This window comes from Phyllobates terribilis, unplaced genomic scaffold, assembly GCF_046119375.1.
Source record: "Phyllobates terribilis strain yellow unplaced genomic scaffold, ASM4611937v1 Scaffold_7__3_contigs__length_470593459, whole genome shotgun sequence".
Taxonomy (NCBI): Eukaryota; Metazoa; Chordata; class Amphibia; order Anura; family Dendrobatidae; genus Phyllobates; species Phyllobates terribilis.
In genome coordinates this window covers 152546161-152567496 of record NW_027362767.1, presented here as the reverse complement: position 1 = coordinate 152567496, position 21336 = coordinate 152546161, and the positions used below count along the sequence as shown (strand labels likewise).

Genomic DNA, 21336 nt, shown 5'->3' with positions numbered 1-21336 from the left:
TTGTGGGTTACAGATAAATTAGTGACAGAATGTACAATTGGAGGCGGAAAGTTGACCTTGATGGACCGAGGTCTTTGTTTGACCTATGCCATTATGGGCGTCTATACAGTGCTCCTGCGCATGTCCTATCATGTGATCACAATTGAGCCTATCAGATTACAGCCAGGTCAAAGCACGATCGTAGTAAAATAGTGCAATCGCCATCTTTAAAATGGGCAACATTTACTGGCAAGCTTAAACCTGCGTATTTAACATTTTTACGAGGGTGGGTACAATTTCTACCATGGGGAAGATGCCTTTACTTGTTGTATGAGCACAATAATACTATCGTTAAGTTTTCATTAGGATCTATATTTCGTGCCCTTCATGGTACATAAGTCATTTGTATATTACTGCTTTTTTAATGAAGTTCAGGGAACAGCCTACATGGCAGCATATCCGGTCCTGTCCCTGGCTTTCTGCGCACACCCCACGTGGAGGTCGCTTCAGGCGCCTGTGGTGCGGGGAGCCAGAGTCGCCCTCAGGTCACGCTCCTCCCACCATGTTTCACAGTGGGGAATCCACGGACATATTTATATAGAAAAAGGCTCAGGTCCCTCTGATGTATATATAAGCTCAGAAAGCATTAAGTGCTGTAGGGCGGCGGTGTTCACACCGTGCAGTAACTGAGGCAGTAACCCAATCAAGTCCAACATAAGCAGCTTTTATTCAGCAAAACTTACAGGTAAACAGAAAGTCCTCCGGTTCGCAGCCGGGTTAACACAAGTCCATAACAATGGCTTCCGGGGGCAACGGCCGCTCCGGGCCGTTTAGAGCCTGACGGGTGCAGAGCCTTCCCAGGCGGGGGTTCAGCTACACACAGGCCCGCCGAGCTTTCCTGCTATGCTCCTAGCAGATCCCAACACTGAACAACACTAATCCTTAGAGCAGGGATTTTAAAGGACCTGTGGCAAGAGCCACTGGAAAACCCGGGTTGGAGGGAGGAGGCCGCCCCACTACCTTCCTGTAGCCTCCTCCAAGAAATGAAGGCCCTGCCGGGTTTTACTAATCTGCCTTAGCCAGATAGCCTGACCAGGTCACTGCTCACCTTCATTCCTGCATTGCAGCTGCAGGTGTGTCTGTGACTACAATGCACTCCAATGGATTTAATAGGTCTCTGTACAAATTCTGGGGGATATATAACGTCCCTCGTATACGATCCCGTTCACTGCCTCACAGTGCACTTATACAATATCCACCATAATAAAATCAATGCATTCTTATTGGCTTAAGTGCGATCCAAAGAAATAATATATGTGTATATAGATGGAAACAATTTATTCTTTATATATATATTATATATATATAAAGAAAAAAAATTTTATTAATGAAAAAAAGTCCATAGCATTGTGGATGAGTCAAGTTCATCTGTGTAGTCCGTAAAAGTGACGTGATATGTGAAAAAAATAAAAAAGTTGGTTAAAAAATATTTAAACCAATATATTGATGTTTTCACAGAATAAGATATCCATTTTATACCTCCTTGGACAGGGCAGAACATATGGCTATATATAAAGACTAATAGGTCTAAGCCATAGTATACAAATAACTGTTATGTACCATGAAGGGCACGAAATAAAAATCCTAATGAAAACTTAACCATAGTATTATTACGTTCATACAATAGGTAAAGGCATCTTCCCCATGGTAGAAATTGTACCCACCCTCGTAAAAAAGTTAAATACACAGGTTTAAGCTTGCCCGTAAATGTTGCCCATTTTAAAGATGGCGATGGAGCTCTTTTACCGCGATCGCGCTATGTGTAGGGTAATAAAAGGGAGAATGCCAGGATTGTAGGTGGTCCAAGGCAGTGACCAGATTAATGTCACAGACCCTGGTGGTCCAGGGCAGGGAAGGGGGTTAATGCCAAAAACTTTGAAGGTCTAGAGCAGTGATGGTGATATGTGCACAGGATCTCAGAGCTAAGATTAGGATTCCTAGTGGATGGCCGTGAAGGGGTGAATATTTCATAACGGGTCCACTGGGATCGTTCAGCTTCCTTTTTAAATATGAGTGCAGGGAGGAGATTGAGCAGCTGCTTTGTCCACTCTGGGATTGGGCTGAGTGTTGCAGTAGTGCTCTGCCTGATCATTATGGGGAAAGCTCAGGGAATCTGTATAGGAGTAGGGAAAAGTGGAAATGAAACTATGTTGGCTTAAAATGATTAAAACCTCCCAGCATCGTGATATTCAAAAGGTCCTGTTCTAGTCATTGGAAGGAGCCTATATAACGGTCACTTATTATCCAATCGGAGCCTTAGTTTTGCAGATATCTACTAGCTTTTATCAGTGATTTTTAGTGTGTGTTCCGTGTTATAGTGCAATCTTTAAACAGAGGTTAACATTTAGAATTTTTTTCTTGGATAAGTCCATCATTACTGTAGATCCAATCTGCTGCTTGTCCGAATTAGGGCCCCCTTACCCATCTTCCATAGCCGATGTAATTGTATCTCAGGAACCCTCCAAAATTGGCTCTTAGAGTGGTGCAGGACCCTTCCACAAAAATGAGACGTCAAGACACAAGGTCTTTGAAGATTCTTGGGACCAGTTTACAGTATCGTCTGCAGTCCAACCAAACTATAGTCATAGTCTTTGAAGAAACATTCGTCTTTGCCTAATGGAAAGTTTTGATGTTCTTCGTCAAAGAAGTCACCACCTTAATGGTCTAAGCTTCAAGAATCAGATCCACTTATATAAGAGCAGTATTTCCCGATAAGTAAAAGAAGTCGAGAAGATCTTAAGTGTTCCAGCTAGAAGATCCTACTTCAGATTGAGGAGCTGTAAAATAAAGAGGAGAGAAACTTTGATTTATGGATCAAAGAAAAAGAACCATGATTCACTGGAAGATAAAGGGTCATGGATGTTCTGCCACTACGAGGCAGAGATTGGATGTATGGGTCTATGAGCTTTATTCTCGGCCATTGGGAGTTAAACGGATTTTTTATTTTTTTGGCTCTGTTATTGAACCTGCACGGCAGCCCCAGATAAAGGGGAAATCTGCTCTTTGTTTTTTTGATCTTTTAGTCTGATGTTTATGTGGTTACTGAACTTCAGTTATAAGCATTTCAGAATTTTTAAACTTTAACTCAATCCTAGATGAAAAGCCCCCACACATGAATGGTCTCAGCAAGCTATATGCTGGTGTTTAACCAATCCCATAGCTGAATCCCATTTAGGAGACGGTCTTAGAACTTGTTGGACATTCTTAAGCACCATGAAACCTTCACAGCAATCTTACAAGCAGCAATGTCCTTCCCTGTAAAGCCCTTTTGATGCAGAGCAATGATGACTGCACGTTTTCTTGGAGATGTCCATGATTAATAGATGAAGACAATGATTTCGAGTACCAGCCCCTTTTTTTTAAAGCAGCCAATCTGCTCTTATAATTCACTCAACATGACAGTGACATCAGCTGCCTTGTCCTTGTTAAATCTTCTTTCTGAACTATTGAGTTGACCGAATTGATATAAGCAGGTCATTTAATGGCTATTGAAGCAGAAAACGTTGTGAAAAGAAAAACTTGTCAGTGTCAAAACTTTTGGCCACAACTGTATCCTAATCTAAAGTGTGAGTTGTGAAGTTTTTTTTATTTTTTAACTAGTAGTGATGGAAGGAGAGAAGGAGCTACACAGACATACCGTTTCCTGGTAAGTTTGATAAACTGTTCCTATATTTTAACCACTCCACAGAAACAGTCACAGCCATGGCCACCACCACGATGACAGGCGGCGTTATCTTATTGACTGCAGAATGATTGTTCATAACTTCTCCTATAAAGATAGATTGCAAACATATATCATAATCAAGCAGATCTGTGTGGGAATCGACCACTTCATAACACCAGCTTTTAATCCATTCTGTAAGGCTGAAATAGTGGGCACCATTGTATCCAGTAAGAACGATCTAGCGGCCATTCAAAGGTCTAGAAGACAGAACTCATGTCCATCACATGTACTCAGTCTCGCCAATGTAAAGCAGTTCTGAGAATTCTAAGATGATGAGAATCAAGGTGTTAGTGTTATCAAGTTTTAGTGGGGTCCCAAAGGGTGAACCCTCTCTAATCATAAAGAAAGCTTCCAGGGTCAGATTGACCTACCAGAAGACCACTAGAAGATCAGAGGTCTCCATGGTAGGCCTTGGCTATGATGTCCTGGTCCAGGACTAAACCATTAACACCTGAGAGTAAAGCCCAGACATAAGTGATCGCGTCACAGCACAGACTGCCACTTGGGAACCCTGCGAACCTCCTTTCTACCTGCTGACATCCTCTGTGCCTCTTCTGCTTTAGTAGGCCCACTGCGATGTCATGACGCAACAATGGCCTGCAAATCAGAAGAAGCGCCAGGAAATCTGGTAAGTTGGAGGTGGCTCGCAAGATTCTTGTGTGGTGGACAGTGACGTGACTGCTGGACCAGGGTCGTGCTGATCGTTTCAATCATCCCTACTCATGATCTACTTGGTTACTGATCATCTGATGTCTATTGTATCATCACGAAGGTTTGGGCATAAAACAAAAATAAGATTACACTCAATGATCATAAGTGTCGTGAACGCGCACCAAGCACGGTGACGTTAAATTTTTCTTCTTTCATTGTATTATTCTGGAAAGTGACATCAGCGGTGTACAGTCCGCAATCACCAATAGTCAGATCACCGATGCCCAGGACTGTTCCACTGTAGAACTGCTTATATCTGGTGTTTTGATTGTCAACCAAGTAGCCATGTTGAATCTTGGCGACTAGATGTTCCTTTCCCTCCATTATGTGAGTCCATTTAACATCTTTCACATGTAGAGGGTGAATGGATGTTGTCAGGTTGATGGATGAACGCATAACGCCAAATATATCCACGTAACCAGAAGCCGGTCCTACAACAGAAAACAGACGTTATTACAGGACAGGTGATTATGTAGTATTGCTACAATGCCAAAAAAGGCGCTATGGTTAAACAATGGGGTCAGTCCTCAAAATCCAAGAGGTGGTAATAGTTCAAACAGAACTGTCCTACAACTTTTAGGCAAGGATGGAAGAGAATTGCAGAGAAGTATGTATGCTACGCACCTGTCTTTTCTTCTGGGTAGGGTTATACTTCAGGTTTTAAAAATAACCTGATGTTTCTCAATGATCTGATCTCAAAAACTTAAGGCCCACAAGGACATAACAACCCTGTGTCTGAAAAGTTGGTATGGTAATGTGTTCAATTGACATTGGTTTGGAGATTGCCATCATTGTGTTTCATCTGTTACCATCACCTCCTCAGACTCTGGTGATTTTTGGTATTTGACTCTGCTGGTTAACCAGTCATTTGCTGTAAGCATCACAAATTTATTAGATGTGGGTAGCAGAATCCACAGCAGACAGTAGCATAAAAAGAACAGTATCCAAGCGCTCTACAGCTAATAGCTGCAGACCACTCAGTCGCTATGGGGCCCATGAGTCGGGGGCCCTGATACCGGCATCATCCCTCCCCCTACCTAGTATCACTGCATCTGCATCCTGAAAGCAATGATGACTCAGGGATAGTTAATTTACACTGCTTCTGAGCTCTGAAGCCTCAGCTCAGCAGGCACGATGACATCATTACACCACGCCCGCTGTGCAGAGCTTCAGAACAAACGCTGCAGAGACCGGAGCAGGCAGGAAAACTGGGAGAGGCGAGTTTTCTTTTTTTTTTTTTATTTAATCAATAACTACATGTATGGGGGATATACTGGGGGGTCATCACACTGTGTGTAGGTAAATGTAATGGCCATAAAATGTGGGGGGTGATCAAACTGTTTTGTGGGTCATTATGCTGTCTGGATGGTTGTAATGGGGTGGGCCAACATGGGGGGTTGGGGGACATCATATTGTGTTTGTATGTGGAAGGTCTATTTAGGAATTCACTTTGGGGGTATCCCACTAAGTTTTCATACCTTATGTGGGCCATGTTAGGGATATCGTTGTGAGTGATAACACGAAGCAGGTTCAATAGGGACAGAATTACTTGTTTTAGTGCTGCAATACTTGTCCCTCTTCCTGTCTTTAAAAGTTGACAGCTACAACCTTCTGGAACTCTATGTAAGCACAGTGACACGAACTTTTTTTTTTTTAGATGGGTGCAATTATTACTTCTGCTATTAGACCTCATGAATTCTATTTACACCCCAGGCTTCGTTCCTGCTGTTTTCACCTTGTCCATCTTAGATCAGTGTGTCCTGTCTTGAATGTTTGTCACCTGCCCAGCATAACCTGTTGTCCGGGTCCTTACTGATCCAGGTGCCGTCCAGTCTGCTGTGCGAACACCCCGGACCCTTTGTCCACCCTGCCCTTCATGGTTCCACCGCGTCGGTGATCTATATCAATATCACCATCAACCCTTTCAGTTCAAAATGGGGTGGGAAATAAAAAAAAACAAAAGTGACGGATCCAAATATCCTTGACTATATAGTTTTTATGGTCCTGATCTTCTTTTAGTAGTGTCCTCTTAGTGGCAGTAAAGGGGAGCTAATTTTCATTTTCATCTACAGCTCACAAATCATACACCGCCCGAGTAATGAACAGAATAGTGCAGATTCATCAGACTGCAAGCAGTTAGGACTTTTTATTAAAATACTCACAGACATGGATTTAAAAAAGCTCTCTTCATCTAAAAAACATGTACCTGGGTTTTGCCTATTACTCAGGCTTCTTCTGGAGTCATGGGAAAGACTATGCTGATCATGCCCCCAGATGAACATGAGGAATAGGCGAAACACAGGGTCAATGTACCATAAGGTGCTTTTAAACTGTTTGTATAAGATTTTATAATATCTGTGTGTATTTTGAATATAATTATTAATTGTCTGCAGTCTGATGGCTCTGCATTATAATGTTTATTACTCAGCAGGGGGTTAAGATTGACCTGGTGGAAATAAAAAATGAAACTTAGCCCCCCTTCACTGCAATTGGGCAGACACTGCTGGAAGAATATTAGGACTAGAAGAACCATATTGTTATGGACATTCAGACCCTATAGGATATGTTCACACTACGTATTTTAGCTGAGTTTTTAGAGTGGAAATTTGAGGAATTTTTAGATTTGGAAAATTTTCGCTCCAAAAACTCTGTGCAAACAGCCTAAAGGGGTTTTCTGAGATAATCATACCGATACTGATGACCTATCCGAAGTATCCCCATATGTATCGGGGAACATGGTGGAATGTAAAATCAGCTCCAAGTGCTTGTTACACTTTCATGGTGGAAGAGATGAACAGTACACCCTATGATAAGATGCTGACGGCAATCCTAAGAATAAATCAATATACCGACCTACCAAAAAAAAAAATCCCAACAATATATGTCTAACCCAATAAGGACATGGAATATTTTGGTCCTTGAAGAAACAGATTCTTTTAGTTTTTGCTCTTTCATTTTTTCCTCCCCTTTTTCCAAGATATGTAGGTATATGTGGGCTTGATGGGAAAAAATTCCAAGGGACGTGAAAAAAAATAAGACAAAACACAATTCCGCCAATGGTTACAGACTTCATTGTGCAGTTAAAATGACCTGGAAACTTAATTCTACAGGTCAGAGCGATTACGGCAATACCAAACTCAATTTTTTATACACTGCTCAAAAAAATAAAGGGAACACTTAAACAACAGAATATAACTCCAAGTAAATCAAATTTCTGTGAAATCAAACTGTCCACTTTGATTGTCAATCAGTGTTGCTTCATATTTCACATGCTGTTGTGCAAATGGAATAGACAATAGATGGAAATTATTGGCAATTATGAAGACACCCTCAATAAAGGAGTGGTTCTGCAGGTGGGGACCACATCTCAGTACCAATGCTTTCTGGCTGATGTTTTGGTCACTTTTGAATGTTGGTTGTGCATGGTAGCATGAGACGGACTCTACAACCCACAGAAGTTGCTCAGGTAGTGCAGCTCATCCAGGATGGCACATCAATGCGAGTTGTGGCAAGAAGGTTTGCTGTATCTGTCAGCGTAGTGTCCAGAGGCTGGAGGCGCCAACAGGAGACAGGCCAGTACATCAGGAGATGTGGAGGGGGCCGTAGGAGGGCAACAACCGAGCAGCAGGACCGCTACCTCCGCCTTTGTGCAAGGAAGAACAGAAGGAGCACTGCCAGAGCCCTGCAAAATGACCTCCAGCAGGCCACAAATGTGCAGGTGTCTGCACAAACGGTTAGAAACCGACTCCATGAGGGTGGTATGAGGGCCCGACGTCCACAGATGGGGGTTGTGCTCACAGCCCAACACCGTGCAGGATGCTTTGCATTTGCCACAGAACACCAAGATTGGCAAAGTCGCCACTGGCGCCCTGTGCTCTTCACAGATGAAAGCAGGTTCACACTGAGCACATGTGACAAACGTGACAGAGTCTGGAGACGCCGTGGAGAGCGATCTGCTTCCTGCAACATCTTTCAGCATGACCGGTTTGGCAGTGAGTCAGTAATGGTGTGGGGTGGCATTTCTTTGGAGGGCCGCACAGCCCTCCATGTGCTCGCCAGAGGTAGCCTGACTGCCATTAGGTACCGAGATGAGATCCTCAGACCCCTTGTGAGACCATATGCTGGTGCGGTTGGCCCTGGGTTCCTCCTAATGCAGGACAATGCCAGACCTCATGTGGCTGGAGTGTGTCAGCAGTTCCTACAAGATGAAGGCATTGAAGCTATGGACTGGCCCGCCCGTTCCTCAGACCTGAATCCAATTGAGCACATCTGGGACATCATGTCTCGCTTCATCCACCAAAGTCATGTGCCACAACACACTGTCCAGGAGTTGGCGGATGCTTTAGTCCAGGTCTGGGAGGATGTGGCGCCCCTGAGGGTTCAGTGACCACAGGGGTACTGCACCTCAGTAGAGGTGTGGTATCTCCTCTTCCAGGTAAGGACCCTACTTCACCATTCAACACAACACCACTCCTGTCCTGAGGGGGGGGGCTTTAAGGCACCAGGGTGCTCCCCCAGCCGGGATAGAGATGAGGGGGGGAACCAAAGATAGGGGGAACCATGTAGTGGGTGAGGGTGGAGGACACACTTTTTGAGATGCACTAATAGCATCATATTTAACCAACGGCCATCTTAGGTTCAAGGTCTTTGATTGTGATCTTCATCACTGAACGTGACTTTCTGCTAGAACCTGCAGCTGATTGGAGATACACGGTCCTCGTACTCTGGCCTTGAGACGAGGAGCGGGTCTGAGTTAACTGCTGTCTCTACCTGGTCAAGGTCCCTACCTAAGAAGGCCTGGAGGGGAGGGGAAGGAGAAAGTGAGGGAGAAGGAGAGGAGCACAGCAACGGGGTCTTGACAGGTGCTCCTGATATATCTGGAAAGTGCTGGACCCCCTTCCTGGTGGCCGCAGTACGCCGCAAGGAGCAGAGGGAAGCTTTGCAGCTAAAGTTCATCGTAATGTGAGTAAAAACCCTGGATGACTTCACACCCCGCTTCAGCCTGTTATTTACTGCACGGCACTGCACCCACCATCCTTCCTCACACTGCCCTGAGGCCTGCTCCGCCTGCGGGGAGTCGTCCCATCTTAGCTGTCCATAACACCAGCCTCAGTGGACTGAGACAGCGCTGGTGTCCATCACCGGAAACCGTAGGTGGCGTAGTCGGAAAATTACCACTCAACCCTGAAAGCCCATTACATCTTTTATGTGACCGCCCTGGGCATGGACCGGGTCATGACTGCATCCCACCCGGCTCCGAGTAACCCCACTTCCCAGGGTGAGGGCTGAGAGCGTCACAAGGAGATCCCACAGGAGACCATCCGCAACCTCATCAGGAGCATGCCCAGGCGTTGTAGGGAGGTCATACAGGCACATGGAGGACACACACAATACTCAGCCTCATCAGGAGCATGCGCAGGCATTGTAGGGAGGTCATACAGGCACGTGGAGGCCACACACAATACTCAGCCTCATCAGGAGCATGCCCAGGCGTTGTAGGGAGGTCATACAGGCACGTGGAGGCCACACACAATACTCAGCCTCATCAGTAGCATGCCCAGGCGTTGGAGGGAGGTCATACAGGCACATGGAGGCCACACACAATACTCAGCCTCATCAGGAGCATGCCCAGGCGTTGTAGGGAGGTCATACAGGCACGTGGAGGCCACACACAATACTCAGCCTCATCAGGAGCATGCCCAGGCGTTGGAGGGAGGTCATACAGGCACATGGAGGCCACACACAATACTCAGCCTCATCAGGAGCATGCCCAGGCGTTGTAGGGAGGTCATACAGGCACGTGGAGGCCACACACAATACTGAGCCTCATCGGGAGCATGCCCAGGCGTTGGAGGGAGGTCATACAGGCACATGGAGGCCACACACAATACTCAGCCTCATCAGGAGCATGCCCAGGCGTTGTAGGGAGGTCATACAGGCACGTGGAGGCCACACACAATACTCAGCCTCATCAGTAGCATGCCCAGGCGTTGGAGGGAGGTCATACAGGCACATGGAGGCCACACACAATACTCAGCCTCATCAGGAGCATGCCCAGGCGTTGTAGGGAGGTCATACAGGCACGTGGAGGCCACACACAATACTCAGCCTCATCAGGAGCATGCCCAGGCGTTGTAGGGAGGTCATACAGGCACGTGGAGGCCACACATAATACTCAGCCTCATCAGGAGCATGCCCAGGCGTTGTAGGGAGGTCATACAGGCACGTGGAGGCCACACACAATACTGAGCCTCATCGGGAGCATGCCCAGGCGTTGGAGGGAGGTCATACAGGCACGTGGAGGCCACACACAATACTGAGCCTCATCAGGAGCATGCCCAGGCGTTGTAGGGAGGTCATACAGGCACGTGGAGGCCACACACAATACTGAGACTCATTTTGACTTGTTTTAAGGACATTACATCAAAGTTGGATCAGCCTGTAGTGTGTTTTTCCACTTTAATTTAGGGGGTGACTCCAAATCCAGGCCTCCATTGGTTAATAAATTTGATTTCCATTGATGATTTTGGTGTGATTTTGTTGTCAGCACATTCAGCTTTGTACAGAACAAAGTATTCAATGAGAAGATTTCATTCATTCAGATCTAGGATGTGTTATTTCAGTGTTCCCTTTATTTTTTTGAGCGGTGTATTTTGAGTAGGTGAAAAACAAAAATTGGTTTGTGTTGCTACTTTCCTGAACCAAATTTTTTATTTTTATAATTTTCCTTCAATGGAACAGTGTGAGCTATAGTTTTTACCGCTGCCATTTGGGGTACCCATGATGGTCGGAATGCTTTTTATTGCCTTTTTTTTAGGAAGGTTTTTGTTGAGAGGAAGAAAAACAATTCTAGCAGGTTTTTGTTTTTTTTCTTTACGGCATTTATTGCACAGGTGAAATAATTTCATATAGTATTAAATGGGACGTTTACAGACAATGATACAGCAAAAAAGGGGCAGCAGTGTCTACCTGCCCCGGTCTCAGAACTAATCAGGATGCAGCAAACCCATATAATAAAGATGGCGGCAACACAGGTGCAAAATACTGATTAGACAACCACTCCCAACCTCCCAGTTCATGGAGGGGGTGACAGCTTAGTATTAAAATTTTAATTCCTTTTGTTGTGGCTTTGCTTTTAGTTTAGTGTTAGGACTCGTAAGTATGAGGATCCTTGACGCTGGTTGCGAGCTTGCGTATTTTGGCCAAAATATTGACCAATGCCTAATATAATATACATATATATTTATATTATATGTATTTTTGCACTTTTTTATTCCAGGGTGTTGGTATTGTAAAATAGGGTGTCTGTCCTCATGAGGTGCACTTAGATAGTGCTGGGTGGAGACCAGAAAAATGCTCACTGGAATATTGCCCACATGGACAAAATAATTTAATAAAGAGGTTTAATAATGACAATAACTCCAGTTAGCCAATTTCCTTAAGTACTTAAAGGGGGTATTCCCATCTCCAAGATCCTATCCCAATATGTAGTAGGAATAATAGCAAATACCTCCAATTAGAAATGTTGTATAGTTTTCCTGACTCGCTAGGTCTCTTTCCTCATGTGCAGGGCATTGCAGGACCTTAGGTATCCATGGTTATCACCACTAGCAACTAGCTAACAAACTGTCACTATATCGGTGGTCGTAACCATGGATACCTAAGGTCCTGCACATGAGGAAAGAGCCACACCTATCTCAAAATATGACAAAAACAAAGTATATAACAGTTCCAATAAAAGCTACAGTTTTCAGAAAATGGTGTGACAAACCAAATATTTTACTACACCATAAACACCATTAATTTATCGGATATTAAAACAGATTTTCAAGGGGACTTGTTGACAGGCTCTTATTTTATTCCCATTGCTCCCGAGTATTCCAGTTTTGTTTTTTGTTTTTTAAGATCAGACGTACGGTTCCAGAGATATGGGCCTTTTTATTTAGTGCTAATTTTATTGGTCTTTTCAAGGGGGTGTGGCTCAGCAGTCTAGAGACACGCCCCCAAGGATCCCATTAGTCATACCCCTAAAAATTAGCACTAAATTAAAAGGTCCCCATTTCTGAAACCGTATGACGGATTTAAAAAAAAAACAAAAACTGGAATACTCTGCGGAGCTGCATTAATCAAATAAGAGCAACAATGGACCACTTTGGATCTGGTGAACGATCCACTTAAAGGAAACATGTCACCATGACAATGCAGTATAATCTGCAGGCACCATGTTATAACGCAGGGGAAGCTGAGAAGATTGATATATAGTGTTATGAGAAAAGACTAGGTATAACCTAGTGTGGCACCCCGGGGTCCGGTTGCCACAGTGGCATTGCCTCCCTCACAGGAGGTGATGCCATGCTTGGAAGCAAGGAGGGGTCCCCTAATCAGGGATACCAGCATTCAACACTTTCCTGGCTCTAGACCAGCAAGGGGAGCTTCTCCCCTTTACACTGGAATCGGGAGGCGGGGTTAGTAAGAGTGAGTTGAGAGGAGTTGGAGACAGGATAGCGACGAGGAAGGACCTGGGGAAGGGAGCTGTGGATAAGCTCGCCCCAGAGGAGAGAAGCGCAGAAGAACCGGACACCGGAGTCCGAGGCTGTGGGGCACTGAAGGCCCAGCAGCAGAAACCGGAGGGCAGGAGACTGCTGGTCTCCTGGCCCCACCAGACGCCCGGCGATACAGCAGCACCATAGGGCCCAGCACTGCCATGTGGGAGCAACACATGAGGAAGGCCCGAGCTGCCTGCCATACGGGCGAGGAACAGATGTTCTACTCAGGGACGAGGGCCACAGCACAGCTATACGCAGCAGGGCCAAAGAGATTAGTGCAGAGGGAAGGCCTCCAACTTCACCTGGCGAGGTGGATCCCCAACTTGCTCCCAGGCCGCCTGGACCTCTACTACCAGCTAGTACCCGTGCCCCGGTCTGCCTAACCACCGCAAGTAAACATAAGAGGAAACCGCCATTAAGCTGTGGACTGGACATTATCTGCGCCATCACCTGCATTACACTGCACCAACATCTACCTCATAAATTCATCATACACTGGCCTGGAGCTAAGCTCTACCTGTGGAGAGCTGAACCAACTCTGCTGCGTCACCATCAGCTCCAGAGGATCTGCACCGCAGCGGCGGCTCCATATAGCCGCATACCACAGGTGGCGTCACCAACATCATCTCTAAAAACTTTATTCCCCTACTACTTTCCCTTTAATTGACTGCCCTGGGTCACAGACCGGGTCTCTGCCACCGTGACACCCCCAGCACCGACCGGCCCGGCTACCGAGTACCCCACAGCCCCAGGGGCGCGTCATAATCCTCAGCTCTTTCTGGGATGGTTTGGTCCAGTGGGTGGGGCTATCAGTGACTGTGCATACAGAAATAACTGTCAGTCACTGACAGGACCGCCCACTGGACCAGGAAATCCCAGAAAGTGCAGAGATATAAATGAATTAATCACGGGTTATACAGCATCTTTTCTCACAAAATCACATATTCTGCTCAGCTCCTCCTCTATAACATGCGGCCCACAGATCACATTGCATTTTCTTGGTGACAGGTGAAAATATTAAAGGAAACAAAGTTTGACTACTGAGAAAGACCTAATACTAATATCAGCCCCATCAGGGTAATAAGACATGACAGTACGCACCTTCTGAGATGGCGAGGACGGCTGTCAGCAGAATGCACAGAGTTCCTATAAGACGTCCCAGCATAGCGACTCTGCTCAGTGCCAGAAACAGGATGCATAATGTCAGTATAAAGGAGCTGAAAGCAACCTGCCGGCAGCCATACTGATAGAATAATGAGCCCATAGAAATATTCTCCCACAGTCTCTGCGCTGTGTCCTGAATACTAAACACCGGTGTGTTTTTTTTCCTTACAGTGCCTCACGCGAGCTCTAGAGCCTATCAGAGGCAGAGATCTGGTGGAGAGGTATGAGGGTGCAAGGACAGGAGACTAGAAGCAGATGGAGTAACGGCGAATAGGCTTCATTTATTACAGTAAGAGTTGTGGCTGTGCTGATGTAGTACTGATCTGTCTAGAAGGTATGGGCAACAATATACTGTGGCTTGTGAAAGTATTCACCCCCTTAGCATTTTCTTGTTTTGCTTCCTCACAACCTGGAATTTTACTGTTTGAGGGTTTGCACCAATTCACGTACTGAACATGCCGACAACTGTGAACATTTGGTTTTCTTTTTATTGTGAAGCAAATAACAAATCGGACAAAATAACTGAAAACTTCAGTGTGCATAACTATTCACCCCCCTAAAGTCAGTACTTTGTAGAACCTCCTTTTGCTGCAATTACAACTGCATGTCGCTTTGGCTAAATCTCCATGAGCTTTCCACATCTGATCACAGGGATTTTTGCTCATTCCTCAAGGCAAAACTGCTGCAATTCCTTCAAGTTGTTGTTGTTATTTCAGGGGCGGACCTACCGCCCGTGCAGCAGGTTCATTGAACGGGGGCCCCCGATGGAGAGGGGGTCCCTCCAGCAGGGCCACCATCAGGGCATGACTGCCCTGACTCCAGCATGAGACCCAGCCGGTCGGGGCCCCCTCGGAGCCCCCCTCTTGTGCGTCTCCTCATGAGGCCCCCCCGCAGGACCCCCCGCCGTCACATCACCCCCCGCCGTCACATGACAGGAGATGTCCCTGCGCTCAGCATGGGTCCCCGACCCCATGCTGAGCGCAGGGACATCTCCGGTCATGTGACGGCGCCGTCACAATACTTACCCCTCCCCGTGCCTCCGCAGCGTCTTCCGCGTTCTCTGACTGACATCTCAGGTCAGAGGGCGCGGTGACGTCTTTACACCGCGCGCGCTCTCTCCTGACCTGTCACAGTGCAGAACGGGAAGACGCGCACAACGCTGGAGTCCGAAGCAGCGCCAGCAGCAGGTAAGAAGTGAGGTGAGTATTGGATTTTTTTCATGTATGGGGGCATGGGGCATTATATGGTGGTGGGGGGGGTGTGACATCCTGCATGGGGCATTATATGGGGGGGTGACATCCTGCATGGGGCATTATATGGGGGGGTGACATACTGCATGGGGCATTATAAGGGAGGGGGGTGTGACATCCTGCATGGGGCATTATATGGGGGGGGTGACATACTGCATGGGGCATTATAAGGGAGGGGGGTGTGACATCCTGCATGGGGCATTATATGGGAGGGGTGAAATCCTGCATGGGCCATTATATGGGGGGGGGTGACATACTGCATGGGGCATTATAAGGGAGGGGGGTGTGACATCCTGCATGGGGCATTATATGGGGGGGGTGACATACTGCATGGGGTATTATAAGGGAGGGGGGTGTAACATCCTGCACGGGGCATTATATGGGGGGGTGACATACTGCATGGGGCATTATAAGAGGGGGAGGGGGGAATTGACATCCTGCATGGGGGCATTATATGGAGGTGGGGGTGTGTGTGTGACATCCTGCATGGGGCATTTTAAGAGGGGAAGGGGGGAAGTGACATCCTGCATGGGGCATTATAAGAGGGGAAGGGGGGAAGTGACATCCTGCATGGGGCATTATAAGGGAGGCGGGGTGTGACATCCTGCATGGGGCATTATAAGAGGGGAAGTGACATCCTGCATGGGGCATTGTAAGAGGGGAAGGGGGACGTGACATCCTGCATGGGGCATTATAAGGGAGGGGGGGTGTGACATCCTGCATGGTGCATTATATGGGGTGGGGGGGGAAGTGTGACATCCTGCATGGGGCATTATAAGAGGGGAAGGGGGGGAAGTGACATCCTGCATCGGGCATTATAAGAGGGGAAGGGGGGAAGTGACATCCTGCATGGGGCATTATAAGGGAGGGGGTGTGACATCCTGCATGGGGAATTATAAGAGTGGGAGGGGGGAATTGATATCCTGCATGGGGCATTATAAGGAGGGTGGGTGTGTGACATACTGCATGGCGCATTATAAGGAGTGGGGCGGTGACCTCCTGCTTGGGGCATTATAAGGGAGGGGGTGATCTGACATACTGCATGGGGCATTGTAAAGGGGGGAAGTGACATCCTGCATGGGGCATTATAAGGGGGGGGGGGAACAGCCTGCATGGAGCATTACATGGGGGCCAATATTCTGTATGGAGCATTATATGGGGGTCAGTATTCTGTATGGAGCGTTATATGGGAGTCAGTACTCTGTATGGAGCAATTTATGGGGGCCAGTATTCTGTATGGAGCATTATAAGGGGGTCAGTATCCTGTATGGAGCATTATATGGGGTACAGTATCCTGTATGGAGCATTATATGGGGACCAGTATCCTGTATGGAGCATTATAAGGGGGGCAGTATCCTGAATGGAGCATTATATGGTGCCCATAATACTGTATTGAGGACTAAACTGTCTGGTCTGCACTGTGCGCTGTGAGGATTCGCCGGTTTCTGAGCTATTGTAGAATTTACAATAGATATCGCTCGTGTAATGGCGCATTTTAAGGGGGGGGACAGCCTGCATGGAGCGTTATATGGGGGCCAGTATTCTGTATGGAGCGTTATATGGGGACCAGTATCCTGTATGGAGCGTTATATGGGGACCAGTATCCTGTATGGAGCGTTATATGGGGACCAGTATCCTGTATGGAGCATTATATGGGGACCAGTATCCTGTATGGAGCATTATAAGGGGGCAGTATCCTGAATGGAGCATTATATGGTGCCCATAATACTGTATTGAGGACTAAACTGTCTGGTCTGCACTGTGCGCTGTGAGGATTCGCCGGTTTCTGAGCTATTGTAGACTTTACAATAGATATCACTCATGTAATGTAGTAAGTGAAATCTTTGGCCTTGTAATATATATATATATATATATATATATGTATATTTCTCTGTGGTATCTGTGCATCATGATTCATGGTATGTGTTAAAGGGGCCACTGAAACTCTGTCGCCCAGGGCCCAGAAAAACCTGAAGCCGGCCCTGGGTGTAAGTATAACAAGTTTTATTTTTTTTAAATACAATTAATTAACTAGGAGTGGGGGGAATCAGAGATGCACGGGGGGATGAGAGATGCATGGGAGGGGGGAGGCCCTTCATGCCCCCTATGAAGGACAGGGGGGGGGCCCAAAAAATTCTTGCACAGGGGCCCACTACAGTCTGTGTCTGCCCCTGTGTTATTTATATAGCGCCATTGATTCCATGGTGCTGTACATGAGAAGGGGTTACATACAAAATACAGATATCACTTACAGTAAACTAACTAACAATGATAGACGGGTACAGAGAGAAGAGGACCCTGCCCCTGCAGGCTTACATTCTACAGGAACGGGGAAGGAGACAGTAGGTTGGGGGGTTGCAGCAGCTCCGGTGGTATTGAAGTAGCAGCGTGGTCACTGCAGGTTGTAAGCTTTCTAAGTTAGATGGTTTCCTCTGGTGAACAGCTATCTTCAAGTTTGACCACAGATTCGCCATTGTATTAAGGTCTGGGCTTTGACTCTGCCACTCCAGAACATTTACACGTTTCACCTTACACCACTCAAGTGTTTCTTTAGCAGTATGCTTTAGGTCATTGCCTTGATGGAAGGTGAACCTCCGTCCCAGTCTCAAATCACTGACAAACAGGTTTTGCTCAAGAATATCCCTGTATTTTGCACCATCCATCTTCCCCTAGACTCAGACCATTTTCCTTGTCCCTGCTGCTGAAAAACATCCCCACAGCATGATGTTGCCACCACCATGTTTCACTGTGGGGATGGTGTTCTTGGGGTGATGAGGTGTGTTGATTTGGCGCCAGACATAACGTTTATCTTGGTGGCCAAAAATGTTCAATTTTGGTCTCATCTGACCACAGCACCTTCCTCCATACATTTGAGGAATCTCCCACACGTCTTTTGGCAAAATCAAAACAAGCCTTACAATTTGTGTAAGTAATTGTTTTTTTTTCTGCCCACTCTTCCATAAAGGCCACCACTATGGAGTGTACGGCTTATTGTGGTCGTATGGACAGATACTGCAGTCTCTGCTTGGGAACTCTGCAGCTCCTTCAGGGCTACCTTTGGTCTCTGTGCTGCCTCCCTGATTCATGCACCCTGCTGCTAACGTTGTCTGATGGGAATTTTTTAAACATTTTGCACAATGGCCTTCTGGTATAGCACCATTTTAGTAGACCTCTCCGCTTCAGGAAGGAGAGATGCAAAGTTCTCCTTGTAGCGTGGGCCTAGCAGGGTGAACAACCAGTACTATTTATTTTTTTTGTCCAAGATCAATGTTAAGCAAGGTCATGGGAAAGGCAGCAGTACATAAAGTTGGCCATATGTGCCAAGCTAACTACAGCCAACACTTCCCTGTCTCCACCATGGTGACTACTCTCCATCTGCTGCTTCTCCTCATTCCCCTCCTCAGCCCATCCATGTAGGAGAGATGGGGCTAAGATTGTGTGGGTAATAGCCAGCTCCTGTTCCTCCTCCTCATTGTTACCCAATCTGCACTGAACAGATGAGATGGGGATGGGCTGGGTAGCATCTCCCTGTCTCATGTCTTCCTCCATCTCCACATGCAAAGTTTCAGATTTAATTGTGAGCAGCGACTGTTTAAGTAGGCATAGAAGCGGGATTGTTGTGCTGATTATGTTGTCATCGCCGCTCACAATCTTTGTGAAGTCCTCAAAGTCATGGAGAACCGCACAAATGTCAGACATCCATTCCCACTCTTCAGTTATGTACGGAGGCTGACCAGAATAACAACGCGCGTGTTGGAGCTGGTATTCAACAACTTGCCTCTGCTGCTCCCAAAGCCTTGCCAGCATGTGGAGTTCCAGCTCAAGGTGACATGATCATATAACTAGTCTGTGACCTGGCACTTGCATGCGCTGCTGCAGCTCTGCCAGAGTGGCAGCAGCTGTAGAAGACTTGCAGAAATAGGCCCTGACGTGGCATATCTTGACCAGAACCTCCAGTAAATCTGTGTAGGTTTTCAGAAACTACTGAAGCACCAAGTTGAGCACGTGGGCCAAAGATGGTACATGTGTGAGCTTGCCAAGTTTCACAGCCACCACCATGTTATGGCCATCACACATGGCCATGCCTGGCTGGAGGTTCAGCGGAAAAGCCACAGATCTGTCTGTTCTATTATTCCTTTCGATAAGTCTGCTGCGGTGTGCGGTTTGTCTCCTAGACAAATTGGCTTCAGCAGAGCCTGTTGCCGCTTTGCTGAGGCAGTGCTGTAGAGTTTCCTGCTTGTGGATGACGTGCTCTGAGATAGCACATCAGAGATGGAGGATGAGGAGGAGCAGGAGGTGGGTGCAGGAACTGGAAGAAACCCTGATATAAGTATGACCAGCAATCCTAGATGGCGGTAGCACATGTGCCGTGCCAGGGTGGGACTCAGCTTCCACAATGTTCACAGTGTGCTGTCAGGGAAATGAGGGGTGAGGTGAAGAAAAGGGGAGAATTGTGGGCATGAAAAAGACAGGTGAAGAAAAGGGGAGAATTGTGGGAATGAAAAAGACAGGTGAGATATAATGCAGCTCTGTATTTCTGTTATGTTTCAGAGCCGAGGTGTTCCTGGAACAATCGGATATGGAAAACCAGAACGGCATCTGGATCCAACCGCGGCAAAGACATGGTAAATGAATGCTAAAAGAATAAAAATGTAAAAAGTCATGGATACAAAAAAACAAAACAAATATAAAACCAAGCGAACATACCATGGTTAACCCCTTTAAAGCCCAAGACGTATTAATACGCGTCTGTGCCCTGGGCTTTAAGAGCCAGACCCGTATTAATAAGTCTTTGCGATCGCACGCGCACACAGGCTGTGCGGGCACGATCGCTGCCGGGTGTCAGCTGATTGTCACAGCTAACACCCGGTGCTATGTGCTGGCACTGCTCTCGGCACATTAACCCCTGCAATCGAAGTCGATTGCAGTGACAACGGGAGGTGATCGGGTTACTCACCTCTCCTGCCAGCCTCCAGCGCTGTCTGCCGCGGTTCCCGGATGTTGCCATGACGACCCGATGTCGTCATGACAACATCCAGGTCACCAGACAGCAGGAAGATATTTTGGTCATGCGCAGTGCATCTCCAAACTATCTTCTCCCTGTGCAGCGCTGACAGCCTGCATGGCACAGGGATGGTGCTGCATTCCTGTGCTATACAGGCGATCAGAATAAAAAAAAGTGAAAGTGCCATAGTGGGACAAAGTATAAAAGTAAAAAAAAGTATCAGAAAGTGAAAAAAAAAATAATTGTACAAATATTAAAAAAAATAAATAATCCACCAAATATAAAAATATAATGTACCGATCAATAAATCTGAAAAAAAATAAAATAAAAGTACACATACCTGTACCTATAAAACTGTCCTACTAGTTAACTCCTTTAGTGAACACGGTAAAAAAAAATAAAAAACAAAGCAAAAAACAATGCTTTATCATACCGCCAAACAAAAAATGGAATAACACATGATCAAAAAGACGAATATAAATAAAAATGGTACAGCTGAAAACGTCATCTTTTCCCACAAAAAACAAGCCACCATACAGCTCCATCATCCGAAAAATAAAAAAGTTATAGCTCTCAGAATAAAGCGATGCAAAAAAATATTTTCTATAAAATAGCTTTTATTGTGTAAAAGCGCCAAAACATAGAAAAACAATATAAATGTGGTACCGATGTAAACGTACTGACCCGAAGAATAAAGCTGCCTTATCAATTTTACCACACGCAGAACAGAATAAAAAAATGTAAAAAAAAAACAATTCCTGAATTGTTGGTTTTTGTTTATTCTGACTCCCAAAAATCGGAATAGAAAGTGATAAAAAAAAGTCACATGCCTGAAAATGGCACCAATAACAACGTCAACTCATCCCGCAAAAAACAAGTCGTCACATGACTGTCTGC

At 46.2% G+C, this 21336-nt stretch overlaps 1 protein-coding gene across 1 annotated transcript; it reads right to left on the bottom strand.

Moving 5' to 3' along the window:
- Nucleotides 1-377: 377 nt before the first annotated feature.
- Nucleotides 378-14343, bottom strand: LOC141154040 (uncharacterized). The gene is made up of 4 exons (XM_073639434.1): nucleotides 14122-14343; nucleotides 4597-4905; nucleotides 3677-3808; nucleotides 378-2816 (listed from the first exon to the last, which is right to left on the bottom strand). The coding sequence occupies exons 1-4, from the start codon at nucleotides 14282-14284 to the stop codon at nucleotides 2776-2778; spliced, it is 645 nt and encodes a 214-aa protein (XP_073495535.1). The 5' UTR covers nucleotides 14285-14343; the 3' UTR covers nucleotides 378-2775.
- Between the last annotated feature and the right edge of the window lie 6993 nt (nucleotides 14344-21336).